Here is a 22,378-nt window from a genome sequence, read left to right on the forward strand (position 1 = left end):
AATGTGAAGTCCTCCAATGTTCCTCGGATGCTTTGCATGAAAGAAAAACAAATTTGACCACCTTCCCCAGTTTATGCTTGGTTTGCTGAACTCAGCCAAGACTCCACAATGAACGTCAATACTCTTGTGCTGGGAGGAGGAATCAGCATGAGTTTCCAATCATGATCATTACGCCTGCCCCTGCGGGGAGGACAGAGTCATGTACAACAGTGATTGCCTCCCCATTGTCGATTATTCTGCCAAAATCTCCCTGCTGCATTGCCAATTTTAATCACTCTATCATTGGCAACTGTGCCTTCAGCTGGCAAGGACCTAAACTCTAGAATTACTTCACTGAACCCTGCCAGCTCTCTACTTCTCTCCTCCTTTAAGATGCAGTTCAAAAGCTATGTCTTTGATCAAACCTGAGGCTGCCTATTTTCACTTTTGTAATATGGGCCAGATTCTGATCCTGTCTCGGCTCACCTTGTCTTAGCTCAGCTCATCTGCTGCTGAAATCCTCAGCCATGCCTTCGATACCTCTAGACTGACTATTCCAACCCACTCCTGGCTGGCTGCCCACATTCTACCGCTGTAAACTTAAGATCATCCAAAACTCTGCAGCCTGTGTCTTAGCTCACAGCAAGTCCCATCACCCTATCACCTCTGTGCTCACTGACCTACATTGGCTCTTGGTCTAGCAACATCTCAGTTATAAAATTCTCCTGCTTGTTTCCAAATCCCTCCATGGTCACAACACTCCCTATCATCCTACAACCCTACAACTCTCTGAGATTTGAACTCTCCTCAAATTCTGGCCTCTTGAGTAATCCTGATTTTAGTCGCTCCACCACTGGTGGCCGTGTTTTCAGCTGCTAACACCCTAAGCTCTGGAATTCCCACGCTAAACCTCTCCCTCACTCTTTCCTCCTTTAAGACGCACCTTAAAATCTACGCCTTTGACCGTGTTTTTGGTGTCTGTTCCACCATATCTTGGCTTGGTGCCAAACGTTATATGATACCGCTCATGTGAAGTATCTTGGAATATATTATGTTAAAGATGCTATATAAATACAAGTTGTTGTTGTTGTTCTGGGCTCACTTGTAGAGAAGCCACTTGAGCAAGCTACCAAAGACTAACAGGCACTTGTAGAAGTGTCCAACTTAAGTCAGGATCCTCGACAGAGGAAAACTTCAGGTAAAAGGAAGAAAGAACTCAAGAAAATCAGGGGGCACGTTGACTCATGTTGGCACTACTCAGTGATGTCAATGAGTTGGATCGTCCCTCTCCTCGTAACCAGGGGTGATAGCATGATAACCATAGGTAAGATGGTAAGAGGAGTACTGAACAGAATAAGGATCAAAGCGCAACTGAACTTGCTGCCATTTCTGTGAAATGTTAACATGTTGCACTCACAGCTCCTGCATCAATGAGGAAGCAATCTCCATTGTTAAAGCTGGACCACGTAAAAGGCACTTCACTGGCTCTCACATTCCGTCTGCCTTTAACATGCAGCAGCCTCTTTACACTGATGTCATTGGTGACGACATGTGCAAAACCAGATGCCACACCTCCTTCCTACAAAGGAAACACAAAATCAAACGCTGAGGAATGTTATGAAGGTAACAATTAAGCCAGCTGTTTTAAAAACAACAGACCAAAACATCTCATCAAATCCCACAAGTCTTTTTTAACCTAGTTTATGATAAAATTCACTATAACCTCTCCAGTTGCAAAGCCTATTGATCAGAAACACCAATTGTCCAGAAATCTATTGAGCAGATCCAAGGACTCGCCACTTGACTGTTCGGGCAGTACTTTGGAAGTGGAAACATAGAAGATACAGTATTTGGATAAGTAAAACAATTTCAATTCAATTACAATTACTACTTTATAATGTTTTATCACTGTTTTATGTTTCTGGTAAATATTTATATCCACGGTGTTTTCCGGTTCACATGCTTGTGGTTGTGCATTCTACTGTCATTCTATAATCCAGAAAATTCGAAAATCCAGAAATGACTTGGTCACAAGCATTCCAGGTTAGAGAGGTTACAGTGTATTACAGATGGAAATGTCAAATAATGCTCCAGAATTAGTCCAGGATTTACCCTGGGGCCTGGGTTATATTCTAATCCAGATTGATGACTAGAAGGATCCTGAGTGAAAGGAGCCTGGTTAGTCTTAAACCAATTTCAAGGAGTCATAAAGTTACAGCAAAAAAAACTTCAGTCATAATGTTGAGCAAACTGGTAATCTCACACAAATTAACCATAAGGATGACTGGTGTGGAATACAGAGATATTACGCTGGTGCAATAAAGAATCTTTATCCTCAAAGTAACTCATGCTTTCCACACCCTGAGTGGTTGATATTAACACTTGGTACAAAAAGTAAAAATGATTTGTTCTCTGCTACAGTCATCCTTCATTGTATGAGAACAAAAAAAAAATCACCAAAAAAAACATGCATTAGGTTTTACAACTTATAGCTGCTAGAGAAATGCAGAGATGCACAGAATATTAGGCATGGATAACTCTTGTAGCTCATGGCCTTCCGAATCTAATCAGGGGCATGACATTCCAATTGAATATTTTTAAAAATTCATTCACGGAATGTGGGCATCGCTGGCTAGGCCAGCATTTATTACGCATCCCTAATTGCCCTTGAGAAGGTGGGAAAAGCTCCTCACCTGGAAGCTTTAATTTAGAGAAGTTACCCAACATTGAAATAGAAACAGCTTGCGTATCCTGCCTCTTTACTCTCCTGTGAGCTCCCCTTTCTTTAGTTTCAGGGCAGGCAGCCAGTGTGCAATGCTTTACAAACGACAGCACTGGTATCTTTATCAGATTTAATTGTCACCAGTAAAAGATTGTTTCAAAAAGCATGATGTAATTTGGTTGTGGATTTTCCAGTTCCTGTGAGTAACTAGAAAGAAAGCCAATTATACCATGCATTCTGTAGGCTCCATTAGGAAATGGCTTGGGATTCAAAAGAGTTTTCTTTCTCTGAATCCATTAAGCCCAAGCTATAATTAATTATTTAAACATTCACTAGAAAAAAATCAATACTTCTATTAAAACTTCTGGTCACGAGCCCTACATTGAAAGCGCTAAGACAGATGACACAATATTTACTGACACGAACAGCAGAGAAGGTATTTTAGGATTTCAGGTGTTAAGGTGGCTCTTGGGCCATATACACATCGTTGCTTTTTCAGTTCTTAATTAGGCCACTAAGTGGACAGAATTTGCCTATCCTCTGAGAGCATCAGCTATGAAGAAAACTCTGCAGACCCATATTATGATATCATCACGCTTGTCCCACCTGTTTGCCCCCTGAAACTTTCTTTGGTGACACGTTTCTGTTTAATCATGGTAGCGCCGCTCTCACTGCTCATTTCACTTTATCTTAGGACAAGGAGAAAGCAAAAGAAAATCAGTAAGGCTGACTACATCAGTGGATCTGGGCAAGGGCCAAGCGTGGCACTGTTCAGGGAGTACAGCCCATTCCCAGCTGAGGAAGGATGCATAGTCACAAACTAGAAGTGGAAGGCCATTCAGCTCACCAAGTCATTCAGCCAGAAAACCTTACAATCTCCCAATCACAGAATCAAATCATTTCTTAAATGATTCAAGTTTTCACCTCTCCTACCCAACCCAGAAGTTTCAAAATCAGTCCTACGTTCCTCCATTAGTAGCTTGAATATTATCATCTTATCTACCCTCTATTCAGTTAAATGTACTTTTCCAGATCTGCCTGTTCTTTACTGCTTATTAACTTCTGTAGCTTTGGTAGAACTTCTCCATCGTTTTTCCCTCATATCTCAATTTTCTAATGCTTATAGGGCAGCTACCCTGCTCTTCTCTGAATTACCTCCAAGGCTTGAGTGTTGGTGGTCAGAACCAGATGTAGCACTCAAGGTGTGATCTGACCAGAGCAGCATATGGTTTAAGTATCCCTGAGTTTTTATTTGTTTTGGTTATATAGTTCAGCATCTGACTTGCTCCCCTTTGCTTGGGCTTGTTGACTGCCAAGTCTATTAAAATGCCAAGATTACTTTCAACCTTATCCTTAGTTACTTCAACACCATTCACTTACTAGCCATTTTCTTCCTATGTGCAGTACTTTATACTTGTGTGTATTAAATTTAATCTGTCATTGTTGTGCCCACTTGCATATTTTATCCTCATTTAGTAGATCCCGTGCTGCGTCCTCTATTTCAATTGTCGAAGTTGGAAGGAATTAAGCAGCGATGAGGTAAAAGATCAGAAAGAGGGGAAGTGTTAAAGTAGGGAGAACTCAAACCAAATATATTTAAATAACCACTTGAGAAATGTGACTTTTCACATGATACTTTTTTTTGCTCATTCATGAGATGTGGGCATCACTGGCTGGGCCAGCATTTATTGCCCATCCCTAGTTGCCCTTGAGAAGGTGGTGGTGAGCTGCCTTCTTGAACCGCTGCAGTCCATGTGGTGTAGGTACACCCACAGTGCTGTTAGAGAGGGAGTTCCAGGATTTTGACCCAACAACAGTGAAGGAACAGCGATATATTTCCAAGTCAGGATGGTGAGTGGCTTGGAGGGGAACTTCCAGGTGATGGTGTTCCCATGTGTCAACTACCCTTGTCCTTCTAAATGGTAGCGACGGTGGGTTTGGAAGTGTTTCTAAGGAGCCTTGGTGAGTTCCTGCAGTGCATCACCTGGTGATGATAACAACTAGTGACATTCAAAATTGTTTCCTAGGCATTTAAATAGAACTTCCTAGTAAATCAGCTAGCCATTTTAACAATTCTTATTCAGTGCAAGCCAGTTAGGCAGATTTCCAAGCTCATAAACTGGCCAAAATTAGAAACTGACTGATTGAGTTTTGTATGGTCCAGAAATAAAAAAAATCCACACAAAAGAAGCTACTATAGTCACTGATAAATATGCAACCCTTTTTATACATAAAAGGCCATTTTTTAAAGCAGTTAATCAATAAACAGAGAAAAGGTGCCTCCAGCATTTGGTGACATTTCATACTTAAGTGTAGCAGGAGCACACAAACATTAGGTACCTCAGAGTCTTGATATTTATGATTTGAAAGATTCCAAGCTCCTTAAAAGGTGCTGTTTATTGTCCACCTTACCTTGTACAGAAGTCCATTTTTAAAGTAGCCCACGAACTTGTTTGACTCATTGCCTTGCGTTTCCCTATACTGCACTGGTTTTCCATTGAGACTATCATCCAGCTGAATGCAGAAAATGGCACCCGACCCAGATTCATCTTGACTGCACTGATTGCCTGGAAGAAAATATTTTATCAAAGATCAACCTAAAATAGTTCTTTAAAAAAGTGTTAATCGTTATTGCATTATCAGCAGTCTGAAAATTCACACGAGCATAGCCATACCGAGCCACAGGTGGGCACTGTACGCAAAGTCTGGAGTTGTATGTAGCACAATGTAGGCATCACCCATGTAAAAATTCCCATGCAGATTTTCAGGCACTAGGACAGGGTTCATTTTCTCAATCCTCCACACGGTCATCCCAGGCTTTTTGCCGACATTTTCAAATGCCTGGTGAAAACCCATTATCTGTGGAGAGAAATCAAGAATGGATTATTGATAAGTGGAGACTGACACCAGTGATGAGTAGGGCCAACAAATAGAATACTGAGGTGTGGAGATTTTTAGCCTGTGGGCAATGCCAGTTTCAATGGGAAGTCAATAATTTAACAAGGTCCAAGAGGGACTGGCAACTCACCAAATATCTGTGTAGCACAGTAACTTTCCATATCCTCCAGGTTACCATGGAGAGACAATCTGGTGCAGTACAGGCACTCAGTAAAACCTAGTATTTTTCACAGCTTACCCACAGTAAGGAACTAACAAAGAACAGACAAAGTCTTTGGCAGTCAATCTGAAATGTCTAACAGAAATTAGAAACTATTACAGAAAAAAACACTATACGGATTTTAAAATGAGTAAACATACCTAATGATTACAAAACAGTATTAAAATATAAATACTGCTCTGGCAAACAACAATTATACCCGTAATATCATTTAAATAGAGCACATAATTTGCATTTGCATCCTACATAACTGCCCCACCCAATATCTTGGGTCTTGGATGCCTTGATTCAGTTCACTAATGCTTGAAAGTAAGGGACTGAGCACAAATTGTCCAATAAATAGTTTAATGCAGTACCACATTGGTACCAATTTGATTCAAAGCTGATCATGTAAATGGTTTCTTGCCAGGGCACAGAAAAGGTTAATTCCCATGGAGTCACTGCAAAGCTTATCCATTGCAAGACATGTTAGCACATAAATGGTGGGTTCTGAATGTCTTCAGAAACTTGCTTAAAAGCTAACTCTCTGAAGATCTCAACTTGTGCTTAATTCTTATGGTGGCGGGTTTCTCAGGTGCACTGAATGCAGGATATAAAATCAATGAAATAAAACTCTAGAGCTCTTTAGCATGTTTAAGAAAGTAAGCAATTCCAATATCCAAGGCTTCTTACACATTATTTTTCTTGCAATTATTTTAAATTGATTTTTAAATTAACTTTGGAAATGTCAAATACAAAATGTTAAGAATTTATTCCTCCCAATCAGCTTATCAGCATTTTACAAAAACATCTGGGGAAAATATCTGTTTTGCTGTAGGACATATGATCTCTATGCACAGGAAAATAAATTGTTTAATTCAGCTAATGGTTGAGGGCGCAGATACTAAGTAGACCCAACAGTACGACATAGCAGTTCACCAGACAGAACCTTGTGTGAGCACAACTTAATCCAATCTGCATGTCTCTGCCTGTCTAGAAACTTCTATCATATAACTTAGCATGTTGAACTGTCATTTGCAGTGAGAGCAAATGCTGTCTTCAGTTACACAAACAATGTTCCTCTCAGTAAAGACCCATTTTCAAGAGGGAGCAATTGAATTCTTGTAGCTGCGGATTGGTAACCAATATGTTGAATCATTTACCTAATGTTCATACACTTTAGATCAAATAAAAAGTGAATAAATATTTATTCAAACAGCTGAAAGCCTTTCAGCAGATCCATCGATAAACTAGTAAGTTTTGAAAGTGATATCACTTGCACAGTAGTATCCTAGGGAAACTGTGATCTGCCCTAGCTTTAGGCTGGTATACTTAATGCTTATGTTCACTCTCCTGGAACAACTTTCAAATACTTTCTGGGCTTCGTTTTAAACAAAAAGGCCTTTCCTTCCTAAACCGAAGCCCAAATTCAGAATCCCTAATGGGCAGAGTTCCTGTTGAGTAAATAAGTCAAATTATGTTTTTATTAAGAGATTTTTATTGATGTTTCAGAGATTGCAATCTACAATGCTTTCCGTTTTTCCTTGAAAAAGGAGTTCCTGTGGCTTAAATGAAAAATCAACTGCCTTGCCTATAACGGACTGCTAAGGGACTGTTTTTCTCTATTGTCAGGGTCACTATTTTACAGTGAGCATCTCAGTCTAATTAATTTAGGAGTTGGGATTCCAAGGTTTTCAACCAACATTTTGATGAATTACATTCCATCCAGTTTGTCATTGTAAGCATGAACCAATTCTCTTGCTAATGTGGATTCCCACTGTCTCCTCTCCAAGGCCTACAATGTTTTCGATATAGCATGATGCACTTATTAGGGGTAATTATTCTAAACTTATTTTCACTTGGGTACTCCAAAGAACTGCTACGTGTTATTATTAAGAATTATTAGAATTCTTTGAGGAGGTAACTTACAGGACAGGTAAAGGGGAACCAGTGGAAGTAGTACATTTGGATTTCCAAAAGGCGTTCAATAAGGTACCGTACATAAGGTTACTTAATAAGATAGGAACCCATGGTGTTGGGGGCAGTATATTAGTATGGATAGAGGATTGGCTAACTAATAGAAACCAGAGAGTTGGGATAAGGGGGGCATATTCAGGATGGCAAACTGTAACTAGTGGAATGCCACAGGGATCAGTGCTGGGCCCTTAATTATTACAATATATATTAATGACTTAGATGAGGGAAATGAATGTGCTATGGCTAAATTTGCAGATGATACAAAAATAAGTGGGAAGGCAAGTGGTGAGGATGGCACAAGGAGCCTACAGAGGGATATAGACAGGTTAAGTGAATGGGCAAAAAAGCGGCAGATGGAATATAATGTGGGAAAATGTGAGGTTATGGCCTTTGGCAGGGAGAATCGAGGAGCTGAACATTATTTAAATGGAGAAAGACTGCAGAAGGCTGCAGCACAGAGGGATTCAGGAGTCATTGGGCATGAATCCCAAAAAGCTAACAAACAAATTCAACAAGTAATAGGAAAGACAAATGGAATGTTGGCTTTTATTTCAAAGGGAATGTGGTATAAAAATAGGGAAGTCTTGCTAAAACTATTCAAGGCACGAGTTAGACTACACCAAGAGTAATGTGAACAGTTTTGGTCCCGTTATCTGAGGAAACATATACTGGCAATGGAGGCAGTCCAGAGAAGGTTCACAAGGTTGATTCTGGGTATGGAGGGATTTTCTTAAGAGGAGAGGTTGAGTAGGTTGGGCCTGTTCTCATTGGAGTTTAGAAGAATGGGAGGTGACCTTATTGAAGCATCTAAGATTCTTAGGGAGCTTGACAGGGTAGATGCTGAGAGGTTGTTTCCCCTTGTGGGAGAGTCTAGGACCAGAGGGCATAATCTCAGAGTAAGGGGGCACCCATTTAAAACAGAGATGAGGAGGAATGTCTTCTCGCAGAGGGTAGTTAATCTGTGGAATTCTTTACTGCACAGGGCTGTAGAAGCTGGGTTAAGTATATTCAAGGCTGAGATAGACAGATTTTTAATCAGTAAGGGAGTCAAGGGTTATGGGGAAAAGGCAGGAAAGTAGTGTTGAGGATTATCAGATCAGCCATGATCTCATTGAATGGCAGAGCAAACTCGATGGGCCAAATGGCCTACTTCTGCTCCTATGTCTTATGTTCTTATGGTTTGTGTGCTTCAGCATGCCTACTGTGCAACTGGTTCACATAGTTTATGACATTGCTTGTGGATGGATTGCTGTTCTTACAAGGACAGATTGTGATATGGATTTTGAAAAGCTTCAGAACACTGATAGGTGAGCAGGGTGGACTGATAAGGTGGCAAATGCTGTTTAATGTGCAGCTATGTACTCTAGAGGAATAGGGAAGAAAATACATGATAAATGGTAAAGTTTAAAGGACTGCAGGAACAGAAGGATCTGAATGTCCAGAAATAAAAGGTTGCAAGGCAAGTAGAATGCAATGAGATAATGTTGGATTTAAACAAGCCCTTAGTTAGGCTACATATAGAATACTGCTTGGGCGCTCAATAACAGTAAACAAGTAACAAACAAACAGGCAGCATAGATTCTCCAGGAAGTTGCTAGGGATTAGCATTACTTTTTAAAAGAGAGACTTGTGAAAATAAGTTTTGTAGGTCTTCACCTTGTGGAAGTTTACAAAATTATAAAGGTTTATGAGGTAAATAGTGATAAAATACTGACACTGATTAGTGAGGTATCAGAGTACAAAAAAAAACTGAAGTTAGGGATTAGAAAGCAATCTTTACATACAGGATAGTTAAAATGTGGAATTCTTTGTCACAGCCCATTGTTAAATCGCTTCTTTGTTAAAGAAATCCTTCTTTGAAAAGGAAATTAGATAGTTGCTGGAAAAAGAGGAATATTAAACAGTATGGGAGCAGGACAGTGAGATTCGACTAGTTAAATTGAATGGTCTATTCCTGTGTGCTGAATGATTCTGAAAATTACAGCCAACGTTACCACCCAGGTTTAGGTTTATATTGGTTTCAGATCAGTGACCGCAGGGTTGTATATAAAATTGGGGTCCTGTTGTTCAAAACAAGCTAAAGGGGATAAGAGAGTGAAGGGACACAGTGAGCATCCTTTGAACTGCTGGGGTCGCAGGCTTTAAACGTAAAAAACCTCAATCTCAGGAGTCTTTCCAATGTTTAAACATGCAGGGAGCCAGAAGCAGGAGTTGGCCCCCATCACAGAAGCAGATTGTTTTGAGATGCTCGAGAGCGCCCTGAACAACAGCGCTGTGACAGCAAGAGGCGACGACTGCAGCGCTCCTTAAACCAGGGATGCAAGCGAATGGGCAGATAGAGAGGAGAGCGCAAGGAGCGGAAGAGGTTTGCAACTGGAATGGACCCAGCCCACATGTTGCTCATGCCAACCAGTGGAGGATTTACCCCGAATACTCAGCACTTCGGCTGCAATACAAAGCTCCAACTAACCTCTCCTATCCAACTAACCTAGCCAGTCTCTCTCTAATCGCTCACACTCAAATCTTTGGGACATTATTAGTTATGTAAGCAAAAAAAAAGTAAACGTCTTTTTTTGTAAGGAAAACAAGTTGGATTTTTTTTTCATTTTAGCCTTCAATCAACACTGGGACGGCAACTAAAGCACGACAAACTCTCAACCCCTTCGTCGCATCCTAAAGATTGAGAAATGAACAGGGCACGAAGTGATCGAGCTTTAAATATCAGGAAAATCCAGGCTGTACCTTGTTACATCCTACATTGCTTTTTTTTCTGTTACAGTCTGCTATTAGTCTATTAGAATTTGCACCGAGTTAGTTTGTTACAGTCTGCACCGGGGTACAGGCTGGTACAGTCTGCTCCGAGTTGCAGTTTGTTACAGTCTGCGCCGTTTTAGTGCCCGACGTGCAGTCTGCTGCCTTTCCTGATAACTTCAGAAAGATTCCAAGATCTCTCTTAAAGCACGCAACCAAACCCTTCAAAATGGAGATGACCGAAGTCCGTTTCCTATTGTATTACAGTCAATCACATCTTTTCCCCCAATGTTTGAAGTACAAGGGGGAGCGAGGCATTGGACCTTTCTGACTCTTAAACTTTACAAACACAACTAACAGAGCTCGGGAGCCATTTTTTTTCAATCGATGCTGATGTTAAAGACAGGGTGGAGTTTGCATTAACTGCAACGCTCCACAAAACAATGAGAAGCGGTGCAAACTCCTTTTCCAAACTGAAATCGCTATTATATTAAGTGCAGTTTCAGATCTTTTCCCGACCTTTGCAGATTAAACCAATGCACTTCTACATTTACTGGATCCCGCTTGGGAAATTAAGAGCTGTCAGCAAATGAGTGAAACTGACAAAGATCTGTTTGAACGGGATAAAAAGCAAAACATGGCAATGCAAAAAGACAGCACAAGTGAAAGTGCGGAAAGTGCACCTACCAAGAGAGAAGCGAGGCACCGATCTGATTCTTGAATATCAAAAGCAGATGCTGAATTCTGAACTCCTCTGGTTCGTTTTAACTCAAGGCTTTTGTCAAAAGGAAACACAACTGCAATCCTATTGGTCAATGTCTACCCAATAACTGTTTAATTTGAATATGCTAATTTCCAACTCTGATCCAGTTCTTCTTCCAAATGGCATTTTCCATCTATCAGATAAAGAGATAAAATATAAAAGTGCCACAAGTGATATTTTAATACCCTCACTGACCTCCCAGAAGAGGAAAAAAAAGCTTGGATCAGTTCAAGCCTGAACTGACATGAATTGATTTAGAACAGGTCTTAGCTGGATTTTACTGGAAGTGAACTAGTAATTCTGCTGGACTGATCTGAAATCCAGCAAAAAAAAAGATCTGAAATCCAGCAGGAGCTCCCAGTTTCTGAGTAGTTACCAGTACTTGGCTGACTTGAGCTGGAACCATGTAGCACCTGCTGTCATTGGAGTGCATTGGATACTTACCTGGCAGGGGAGAGACCTTCATCGCGTTTCTGCCAGGGAAAGAGCAATGGCTATAACCAGTCAAACTCCTTACCATGGGGTACCTAACACCACCCGAGTCATGGTGAAGGGCAGCGAGCAAGGAACAGGAATGGATAGGACCTTCTTCACCAAGAGGATCCTATTCAAGCTGTGTGGTTTTGAGGCTACGGAGATTTACTGTCTACAGGACTTCCCCAGTGCTGGTTTCTTTGATGTGACCTTCAAGCAAGTGGCAGTTTGCGTCAAACTCCTGAAGGTGTTTGAGGAAAAGAAAGACCTGCCAGAAATGAAGATCCTGACGGCGGAGCCGCTCTTTGCTCTGCCGTTGCAACGAGACCGGGTTGCGACGGTGCATCTTTACAACCCCTTCGTCCCTGTCGCTGATGTGCTCACCTTCCTTACCAGGTACTTCGATAAGGTTGGGAGCTGCACTGAGGTTAAAGATAATTTGGGGATCTGGACATGTAAACGCCAGGTTAAGGTCACGCTCAAGACCGACGTTAAGGGAGCCGTCTTCCACCCTCCTTCCAGATTCCCTATCGGGCGAAACCGTGGCTACCTCGTCTACGCTGGGCAACCCAAACTTTGTCGCTCATGCGGCAAGTCTGGTCATGTGGCGGCCAACTGCAATGCTGTCCTCTGCAAGAACTGCAAACAGGAAGGGCACCAGACAAAAGACTGTAAACAGGCTAAGTGCTGCAATCTGTGTGGTGGGGCAAGTCACCTCTACAAGACCTGCCCCAAACGTTGCCGTACTTATGCACAGGCAGCCAAAGCCAACGAGGGGGAAGCAGAAGAAATGCCTCGTGTCACTCCAACTACCAAGGCCCCCAGGGAGAACAACGGGACAAAGGAGGACACAGAGAGAGACAAGGTGGAGGAAAAGATTGGGGCAACAGACGGCCAACCAACAGCACGGCCCCCTGAATCTCCCACTCCTCAGGAGAGCGAATCAACGGAGGAGGAGGAGGCAGCAGTGGGAAAGCAGCAGGGGGAGTGGCAGCTGGTGAAGAGAGCCAAAAGGAAGAAGGGGCTAAAAAGAAACCAAGCCACTTCCCAGACAAGAGTCAAGAGGCGTCTCCTATCCGACACGGATGACAAGAGCAGCAGCTATTCGGACGAAGAAGGGAAAGGGCGGCGCCAACAGAAGAAGCGGCAGAACACTAGGGAGTTGGAGGATGAGACACCCGAGCTCCAGAACATTGGAGACAATGAGGAGACCAGCGTACCCCAACTTTGCCCACAACCCGAAGAGGCCAGCGTACCCCAGCCCCAGGAATCTGGGAACAGTGAGGCACTCAGCGCACCCCAGCTCCAGGAAGCCGGGAGCAGCAACGCCCCAGAGGGGGAGAGGATTGGAGAAGCTTCTCCAACAGAGGACATTTCAAAACCCGCTCTCTGCACGGACCCCCAGATGCCACCCAAGCAGAACACCACCAATGGGGAGGTTCAGGACGCTCTCTTCAGCCCATCCAAAGTGAAGCAATTTGAGCACACCACGGGCATGAAGGAGCAGACCAAAGGTCTGGAACTCTCAGAGACAACAGGTTTGGTAAGCGACTAACTGCTTTAAAATGGGTGTAAAGATTGTATCCATAAATGTGCGTAGCATTAAATCTACTACGCGATGTGTTGTGACCTTGGACTACCTTGCCAAGGTCAAAGCTGACCTGTTGTTTCTGCAGGAGTGTGCGATACCGCACCTCAGCTCCTACAAGCAATGGTCACGATGGTGGTCCCATGGGCCATCGATCTGGTCGGGAAGAAACGACTCTCGTTCCTCCGGCCTGGGGATTCTGCTGTGGGGAGGCAGCTTCACTGTCTCCCAGGTTAAGGAGGTGGTGGGCGGGCACCTCCTCGTAGCAGACGTAATGTACAAGAATGCTCCACTCCGGTTAATTAACGTCTACGCCCCGTCACAAGGGGCTGAGCGGCTGGAGGTTTTTCAGCAGCTCCCACTGCTGCTGGCGACCTCCAGGCCGGTCATTCTGGGCGGTGACTTCAACTGCATCATCAATGCGGCTGGACGATCCGGCAGGGCCGATAGCAGATTGGACGCTATGTGCAGATCCCTGATGGAAACAGTAAAGGATGCCAAGCTGCACGACGTCTTCAGCAACCCTGCAGATGGTGCGCAGCGTAGATACACCTGGTCGTGGCTGACGGGTCCGTCTGTTCCAGGATAGATTTCCTGTTTGTGTCCCGTGCATTCACAGTCAGATCCACCGACGTCAAACCGGTGTTTTTCTCTGACCACTGCCTCCTACTGGCTGACTGTCACTTAGAGAAGGACCAGAGGGTTGGCAGGAGGGCATGGAAGCTAAACGTGCAACTGCTGACCCCAGAGAACATTGAGGAGCTCAAGAGGGATTACAAAGGTTGGAGAACCGTGAAACCCATCTTTGAGTCACTGACACACTGGTGGGAAGCGATCAAGGGAAACATCAAGAGGTTTTTCATCCTCAAAGGCACCCAGAAAGCTAGAAAGGAACAGAGGGAAATGTCCCGACTCCAGAAAAACATGCAGAATCTGCTCCGGCTGCAGTCGATGGGGGTCAATGTCAAGGAGGAACTCCAAGAGGTGAAGAGCCAGCAAGCCTCGCTCTTTGCCTCGGAGGCCTCCAAGATCATCTTCCGTTCCAGATTCCGCTCTGTGGAGCAGGACGAGACACGCTCACGTTTCTTCTTCCAAAAGGTACACAGAGAGAGCTCTGTGATTAGCAGCCTGAAGGAAGAAGATGGCTCAGTAAAGTCATCACAGTCCGACATTTTGCGGATCAGCAAATCCTTCTATTCCGGATTATATGCCGTGAAGCCCACAGACAGCATGGCCTCCCAGTCTTTCCTGTCCTCTATCACGGAGGTCTTAGACGACAGTACATGGGAGAGTCTGGACAAAGCGCTAACTCCTGACGAACTGACTGAGGCCCTTGAGTCCTTCGAGAAGAGTAAAACTCCCGGAAGCGATGGTTTGCCGGCGGAGTTGTATTCGGCTCTGTGGGACTGGATCAGCCCGGACCTGCTAGAAGTGTACGAGAGTATGCTCCTGGCCGGCAGTATGTCAGAATCTATGAGGAAAGGCATTATCACCCTCATCTACAAGCACAAGGGGGAAAGGGAGGAAATTAGAAATTGGCGACCCATTTCACTGTTGAATGTGGACTATAAGATTCTGTCCAAGGTCATCGCCAATCGGGTCAAATCCGCTCTGGAATTGGTGATTCGCCCTGACCAGACCTGCACTGTGCCGGGCAGGAAGATCTCTGACAGCCTCGTGCTGCTCAGGGATACGATTGCCTATGTACAGGACAGGGGTGTGGATACCTGCCTCATCAGCCTGGATCAGGAGAAGGCCTTTGACAGAATATCACACACCTACATGGTGGATGTGCTCTCCAAAATGGGGTTTGGGGAGGGAATTCGCAATTGGATCCAACTGCTCTACACTAACATCAGTAGTGCAGTCTCAATCAATGGGTGGGAATCAGATAGCTTTCCTATTAAATCTGGAGTCAGGCAGGGCTGCCCTCTCTCGCCAGTTCTTTTCGTGTGTTGCATAGAACCTTTGCGGAGTCCATCAGGAAGGATCCGGGCATAAGAGGAGTGACGATCCCAGGTAGTGGAGGCACTCAGATCAAAGTCTCCCTGTACATGGATGATGTCGCCGTTTTCTGCTCGGATCCGCTGTCAAAGCACAGACTTATCCACATCTGTGACCAGTTCGAACTGGCCTCGGGAGCCAAGGTAAATCGTGGGAAGAGCGAGGCCATGTTCTTTGGGAAATGGGCTGACCGATCCTTTGTCCCCTTCACTGTCAGGGCTGACGGCCTGAAGGTGCTGGGGATATGGTTCGGAGGGACCAGGGCATGCGTTAGAAACTGGAAGGAGCGAGTGTCCATGGTGAAAAGGAAACTGGGCTTGTGGGAGCGACACTCCCTCTCCATTGCGGGTAAGAACCTGGTCATCAGGTATGAGGCACTCTCGCTGTTGCTGTACGTGGCGCAGGTCTGGCCCATTCCAGACTCCTGTGTAGTGGCGATCACCCGAGCCATCTTCCGCTTTATCTGGAGGTCGAAAATGGATCGTGTCCGCAGGGACACAATGTACAAGCCTCTAGATAAAGGGGGAAAAAATGTGCCCAACATCGCCCTCATACTGATGGCCACCTTTGTGTGCGGCTGCATCAAGCGGTGTGTAGACCCTCAGTATGCAAACACCAAGTGTCACTACGTACTGAGGTTCTACCTGTCCCCGGTGTTGCGAAGGATGGGTCTGGCCACACTGCCGCGGAATGCTCCAAGTAGTTGGACCGTGCCGTACCACCTGTCCCTTGTGGGAAAATTTATGCAGAGAAACACCTTTGATCACAAGTCCATCAGGCAGTGGTCGACACAACGTCTTAAAGGCCCTGAGGGAAAAGGAGAGGGTGGATCCTGTGGGATGGTTCCCTGAGCAGACTGACAAAGTCATTTGGCAGAATGCCTCATCACCAGAACTTTCCAACAAACACCAAGATGTAGCTTGGCTGGTGGTGAGAAAGGCCCTCCCTGTAAGATCCTTCCTACACACCAGGAGTCTCACCCTCTCTGCATGTAGCCCTCGAGGTGGCTGTGGTGGGGAAGAGACCGTTGTTCACCTCCTTGTAGATTGTGCCTTTGCAAAGAAGGTCTGGAGAGAGATGCAGTGGTTGCTGTCGAGGTTCGCCCCGAGCAGTTCTGTGACACAGGACTCTGTGCTCTACGGGCTGTTCCCAGGGACACACACCGAGACAAACATCAACTGCAGCTGGAGGATCATCAACTCGGTGAAAGACGTTCTTTGGTCTGCCCAAAACTTGTTGGTTTTCCAGCGCAAAGAGTTGTCCCCGACCGAGTGTTGCAGACTGGCACATTCCAAAGTCCAGGACTACGTGCTGAGGGACACAGTTAAGCTTGGGGCAGCCGCCACAAAGGCGCAATGGGGAAGGGTCACTGCCTAAGACCTTTCTGCCACAGTGCACCGAGGGGCTGGGAACTGTTTAGAGCCCCTCAGGCTGTACAGCTCAAAATGAATGTCTGCCAATGATTGTAATATTCTTTGTTTGTATTGATACACCTTGTGATTCATGTTGTAAAAGTTGAACCTGATTGTGTTTTTGTAATGGTGATTTTGAAATGGTTCAAAATGTTTTTGAAGATTTATGAATAAAGTATATTTTTGCAAAAAAAAAATCTGAAATCCAGCAAAAAAAAAATCTGAAATCCAGCAGGAGCTCCCAGTTTCTGAGTAGTTACCAGTACTTGGCTGACTTGAGCTGGAACCATGTAGCACCTGCTGTCATTGGAGTGCAGCATAATTTCAGGACCAGCAGTGGCCCTGTTTCTCTCCCTCTAAGATAATGTCTTATCCTCTGGGACACCCTGGTCCACTCCTCCGTCACTCCCTACACCTCACTCAACCCCCTCCCACGGCACCTTCCCATGCAACCGCAGAAGGTGCAACACCTGCCCCTTTACTTCCCCCCTCCTCACTGTCCAAGGGCCCAAACACTCCTTTCAAGTGAAGCAGCGCTTCTCTTGCACTTCCCACAATTTAGTCTACTGCATTCGCTGCTCCCAATGCGGTTTCCTCTACATTGGAGAGACCAAACGCAGACTGGGTGACCGCTTTGCAGAACACCTTCAGTCTGTCCACAAGCATGACCCAGACCTCCCTGTCGCTTGCCATTTCAACACTCCACCCTGCTCTCATGCCCACATGTCCATCCTTGGCCTGCTGCAATGTTCCAGTGAAGCTCAATGCAAACTGGAGGAACAGCATCTCATCTTCCAACTAGGCACTTTACAGCCTTCCGGACTTAATATTGAGTTCAACAATTTCAGATCATGAACTCTATCCTCCATCCCCACCCCCTTTCCGAATCCCCTTTTTCCAATAATTTATAATTTTTTTTTTTACAATTATATATTTTTTCTTTTCCCTCCTATTTTTAAATTTATTTCGATCTATTGTTTCATCTCCACCTTTTAGCCCATTTCGATCCTTTCCCCCCACCTCACCAACACTAGGGCCATCTGCCACTAGCTTGTCCTGCTTGTTACCCTTAATGTCCCCATTAGCACATCCTTTAGATAATATCACCACCATCAACACCCCTTTGTCCTTTTGTCTATGACATCTTTGGTAGTCTCTTCTTGGCCTCCACCTATCACTGGCCCCCTATTGAGCTCTCCTGTCCCATCCCCTTCTACCAGCTTATATTTCATGTCATTTCTATATGTCTTAGTTCTGATGAAGGGTCATACGGACTCGAAACATCAACTGTATCCCTCTCTGCAGATGCTGTCAGACCTGCTGAGTTTTTCCAGGTATTTTCGTTTTTGTTCTCCGTCTCTCTTCTCTGGCCCTTAGGTCCTGCTGTCTCTCCCCAAACTGCACCCCTCCCCACCTGCTTTGTCTCTGTCCCTAAGTTCACCCCCTCCACAGTCTTTACCCTCACTGCTCCTGCAACATAGCGTATATCACCGAACTCCATTTTAACACAGGTAGCCACAGCTTCTTCAGCTGGCACTGCTTTGATGTCAGGAGAAATGCCTGTGTCAATCCTCAGATATGCAATGCGTCCTGTTTCCAATGCTGGAATGAGGCAGTGCATTGGATTAATAGTTCATTGATAATCGTAAGCCAATGAATGACCTTGAAATTTGATGATTTGTAGCTGTCCAATTTGTTGCTTGCCAAATAAAACAAGAGTTATTTCTTTACCTAGTTTCAGCTCTGTAGCACGGTGTACAAACAAGCACACCATTCTTCCACATTCTATGATATCCATGAGTCATTTCATCCCCATCATCATTGTAGCCCCTTCTAGCTAAAGCTGATAATTCTTGAAGGTTGAAGGCCTGCATGTCACCTTTGCTAAAAAGGTCTCGTCCTCTGAGGATTTCATGGACTCTGTCCTCTTCCTCTTTTTGGCTCAAGATTGACAACAGAATTTTCTAATTAATGGTGAGCTTGCAAACTCACTCATCATGAGGGGCAACTTTAAAAAAGGAGAAACTTATGTACTACTTGTGTGATAATTGCTCTATAACCTTTGTGTTGTTGCTTCATGTGCCAATTGCCTGCCTTGAAGGGGAAGCATGAATGAGTAACAAGAGGCCCCACAGTTCTATACTTTTTGGAAGATGTGTCAGCAAGTGCACATTGAATGTTATGGCAGCATCACTGTACAGAATTTCCACCCTGGCGACAAGTGAATAATTCAATCCATCGCATTTGTTTACCTCACAGGAAGAAATTGATTTTTATAACAGGAGGAAAGAGAGCTGCATGAACACAATCCAGTGATTTCAATAAATATCTGAAAGTGGCCCACTTAAATATGGCAAGCTGTAGAACAACAATCACATGGTTTCCCAGTATTTCCTTTCAGCTAATGGTCTCGGGGACCTTGCTACAAAACTTGATGGTCTAATGGAATGCAGAGGCCCTTCCAGCACCTCTATACTTCAGGGAGACTCAATGTAAAGTTCCTCGTTTGCTCGTGAGGAGAGCCACAATTCAGTTAACTGCCTGAGAACTCCCTGTAGAAGGCAGTGCATGAAGTCTGGGGGAAATCCCCAAGGTTCTGCAAAATGTGACAAGCTCACAAAGGCACTAGGTCCCTTAACACCTCAAACTGTCCTTCCCTCTTTCAGTGCCCTTGACACATCATAAAATATTTCATTACCTGTCCTTTCATCATACTCACAAACATCTATTGGGTATTTCACAACAATTGGACTGTTTCCTACACTGCAGAAAGTGCAGGAGAATACACACAACAGCGAAGTGGATACAATCTGCTGGTTACCACCTTCGCCCTAGACTCTATTCAACCATTTCTTCCAGCTGTCCCCACTTCATTGACAATTTTATCGAGGAATAATTCTAGTTTTGTTCACGTTTTCCCAACCATAATCCAGCTAGAATAAGATTACTAATTCTGAGTTTTGTGGGGAGCTCGCTAATCATTAAATACACAGACCGTAATGAGTTAAATACTGGAACTCCATCTAAATATGTATGAGACATTACTTCTATCACTAAGTAGTTGGCCTTCCTCAGACATGTTTCTGTAATATGCTCCATCATAAATGTCCTCAATATTTCCCTCTAACAAATTTCTAAAGTTTTCTCTGTACTTCAAATTCTCTCCTATTTCATCTCTCTGGAAGAGAGTCTGAACTTGAGATCTGAAGTGATGAAAAAGTTACCGCTGATTAGATGTTTAACGACACATGGCTGCTCACAATTGGTGCATGGGGCCTCTTCTTCTTCAAAAGCTCTGAAAGAGCTGAGTAATGATAGCAACACAGGCAATAGAAGTGGAATTGTAGGCTGGCTGCGTTGCTGGAAAATATTTTTTTGAGAATTGACTTTGTGGACTTGAATATCACATAACGTATTTACAAGTTCCAGGAGATGCATCACCGAGCACATGATAAACAGTGTCTCATGGTGCACATCAAAACCAGCAATGTTGCTTCTGCCTTCATGCATTGGCATCCAGGAAACAGTAGCTCATTGAATGATTCATGGAATGAATGCACTGCCAGGCCCTCACAGTCCTCATCTTGTTGACTCTCTGCAGCTCCACAACCATCAGTATCTGCAAAGGAAAAGAGTGAAGTCATGTGAAGCAGCATTTATGGGGATGGTTTCATGAGATCATGAAAACGGTGTTGCCTTAATTTCAGTTAAAGGCTAATTTCCATCACATATTACATTAGCAGTCCTTTTTAAAACTTCGCTGGAAGCTGGGTCCAAAGGGAGACATTTACCATTCAGGGCAGCGAGAAGCTTCTGCCTGCTCAATTCAGGATGAATTCAAGAACTCAGGAGCCTAAATGGAGCTTTTGTTGCAGAAAGTTAAAAGAAACTCTTGCACACCATCCTGGTATATTTTGGCTCCAATGCCACGAATGGTAAGGTCAGGCAGTTTTGTCAACAGCATGCCTCATTGCTAATGGTGGGGCTGTGTTTAGACTTTAATTGCTTCCAATTGCTTGAGATTGAATCACATTAGAATTCGTATATGTTGTAAAGGTTGTTTGGTGTTTCACATGCACTTAAACATAAACCATTTATTGTTAATTCATAACTATGTGCATACCCAGGTACTGTCATGCATGGGTGCTGTCTCCATGCCAGCTCCTTCCAGACTCTACTCCATAGACAGTCCACTATCATGGGACTCTCTACAACACCATGTGGGCGGTACTGTTCTCCAGTCCCACATTAACCCTTACTCTGCCGAGCATCCTTAAACTACAGTATACCTATGTCTGGATCCTCTGTGGCTGATCCTTCACAAGCCCCATGATCGTCAACAGTGTCTTAGTGATGCAGCACACTTCCTTCTCCAGATTTCTGTTCAAGAGAACAATTAGCGTGGGAATTAGCGAAGGCTAACTTAGCTTCCAAAGCTAATATGTTGGCCCTTCTTGGTGTCAGAGGTTCAAGTCTTACCAGATCTATAGATGATAGATCTGAAGCTCCATGCACCCAGTCTGATGTGTCATCATTCTGAACCTCATCCTGCTGTCACTCTGATTGTATCTCCATCGCTTCAAGAGAGGGTATCACTGAGGCACCGTGCACCCTATCTGGAGCATCATCGTACAGAGCCTTGTCCCTCTGCTGCTGCCAAAGGATGTTCATCTCTTCAGCTCCCTGCTGTGTTGTCTCATGTTGCTGTTCTGGCTGATCATGACCATCATTCACATTTGCAAGTGGGTGTTCTTTGGTTAGGCGTTCCACCTTCCACCTGTAAACAGTCAATTCTGATACTGTGTGCTCGCCACCTGGGTTGAGATAAAGTTTGTAGTTAAGTACTTGTAGTTACGTCTTCCCACTGGCTGCATGGCTGGTCAAATTCAATCTCACTGGAACTGGGGGTGAGTTGTGGTCTGAGGAAGAGAGAGTGCAAGGCTACTGATTTGGGAAACTTCTCTGGGTTCAGGCAACAGAGTTTCTTCTGAGAGCATTTAGCGCCAGGCAGCATTTTCCCATTTAATGGTGGTGGCCTCCTTCTGGCAGTCTTGGGGGTGGGGTGTGGTCTTTAGAGCTGTGAGCTCCAGCCCCTTAAGAAGGGTCCGCCAGCCCCAGATGCTGCTGCCAGTTGAGTAGGGCCTTCCTCCTTTGTCCCTCTAAACAATTTAATTTTTATATTGCCTCATATTGCTGTAAGCAGCACCTTCCTCACTTGATGGGGCTGCTGATGATGAGGATCAGCAGTCATTGGCCCTGTGACTGGGCAGCTGCATTGGCAGCTTAATTTAAGATTGGCAGTCAGGGTCTCAGTGTGGTGCATTTGACTGTACTGGAAACTACATAAATTAATACGTAGGTCCCTGTTCTTTGCAGACAGAAAGAATATGTACACACATTGCACCTGTTTCAGCTAAAGAAAATAAGTGACAGCCATTCACTGGTCCATTCCCCAGGACAATACCCTGACCAGTCAGAGTCAAGGTGCCTGGTTTAAATTTCAAACAATGCTTGGCAATTAATTGTCAGTCAGTTTCCACTGGTGTATTCTCAAAGGCAATGCCTCTACCAATCAGAGTCTACTTGCCGACAAATCAGCACTCTCTTCTCA

General features: G+C 44.3%; 1 protein-coding gene across 2 annotated transcripts in view; it reads right to left on the reverse strand.

Moving 5' to 3' along the window:
- scinlb (scinderin like b) overlaps positions 1-11,342 on the reverse strand; it is a 55,132-nt gene extending 43,790 nt beyond the window's left edge. Inside the window, exons 1-4 of one of the 2 annotated variants that reach the window (XM_041208064.1) lie at positions 11,214-11,342; positions 5,377-5,560; positions 5,114-5,268; positions 1,397-1,558 (exon numbers count right to left, since the gene is read on the reverse strand). In XM_041208064.1, the coding sequence (XP_041063998.1) occupies positions 1,397-1,558; positions 5,114-5,268; positions 5,377-5,557 (498 nt within the window). In that variant the 5' untranslated portion in view covers positions 5,558-5,560; positions 11,214-11,342. Of the gene's footprint in view, positions 1-1,396; positions 1,559-5,113; positions 5,269-5,376; positions 5,561-5,729; positions 5,889-11,213 lie in introns of those variants that run through there. The other variant, XM_041208063.1, reaches the window with a different exon arrangement.
- Between the last annotated feature and the right edge of the window lie 11,036 nt (positions 11,343-22,378).

Source organism: Carcharodon carcharias, chromosome 16 (genome assembly GCF_017639515.1).
Source record: "Carcharodon carcharias isolate sCarCar2 chromosome 16, sCarCar2.pri, whole genome shotgun sequence".
Classification (NCBI taxonomy): domain Eukaryota; kingdom Metazoa; phylum Chordata; class Chondrichthyes; order Lamniformes; family Lamnidae; genus Carcharodon; species Carcharodon carcharias.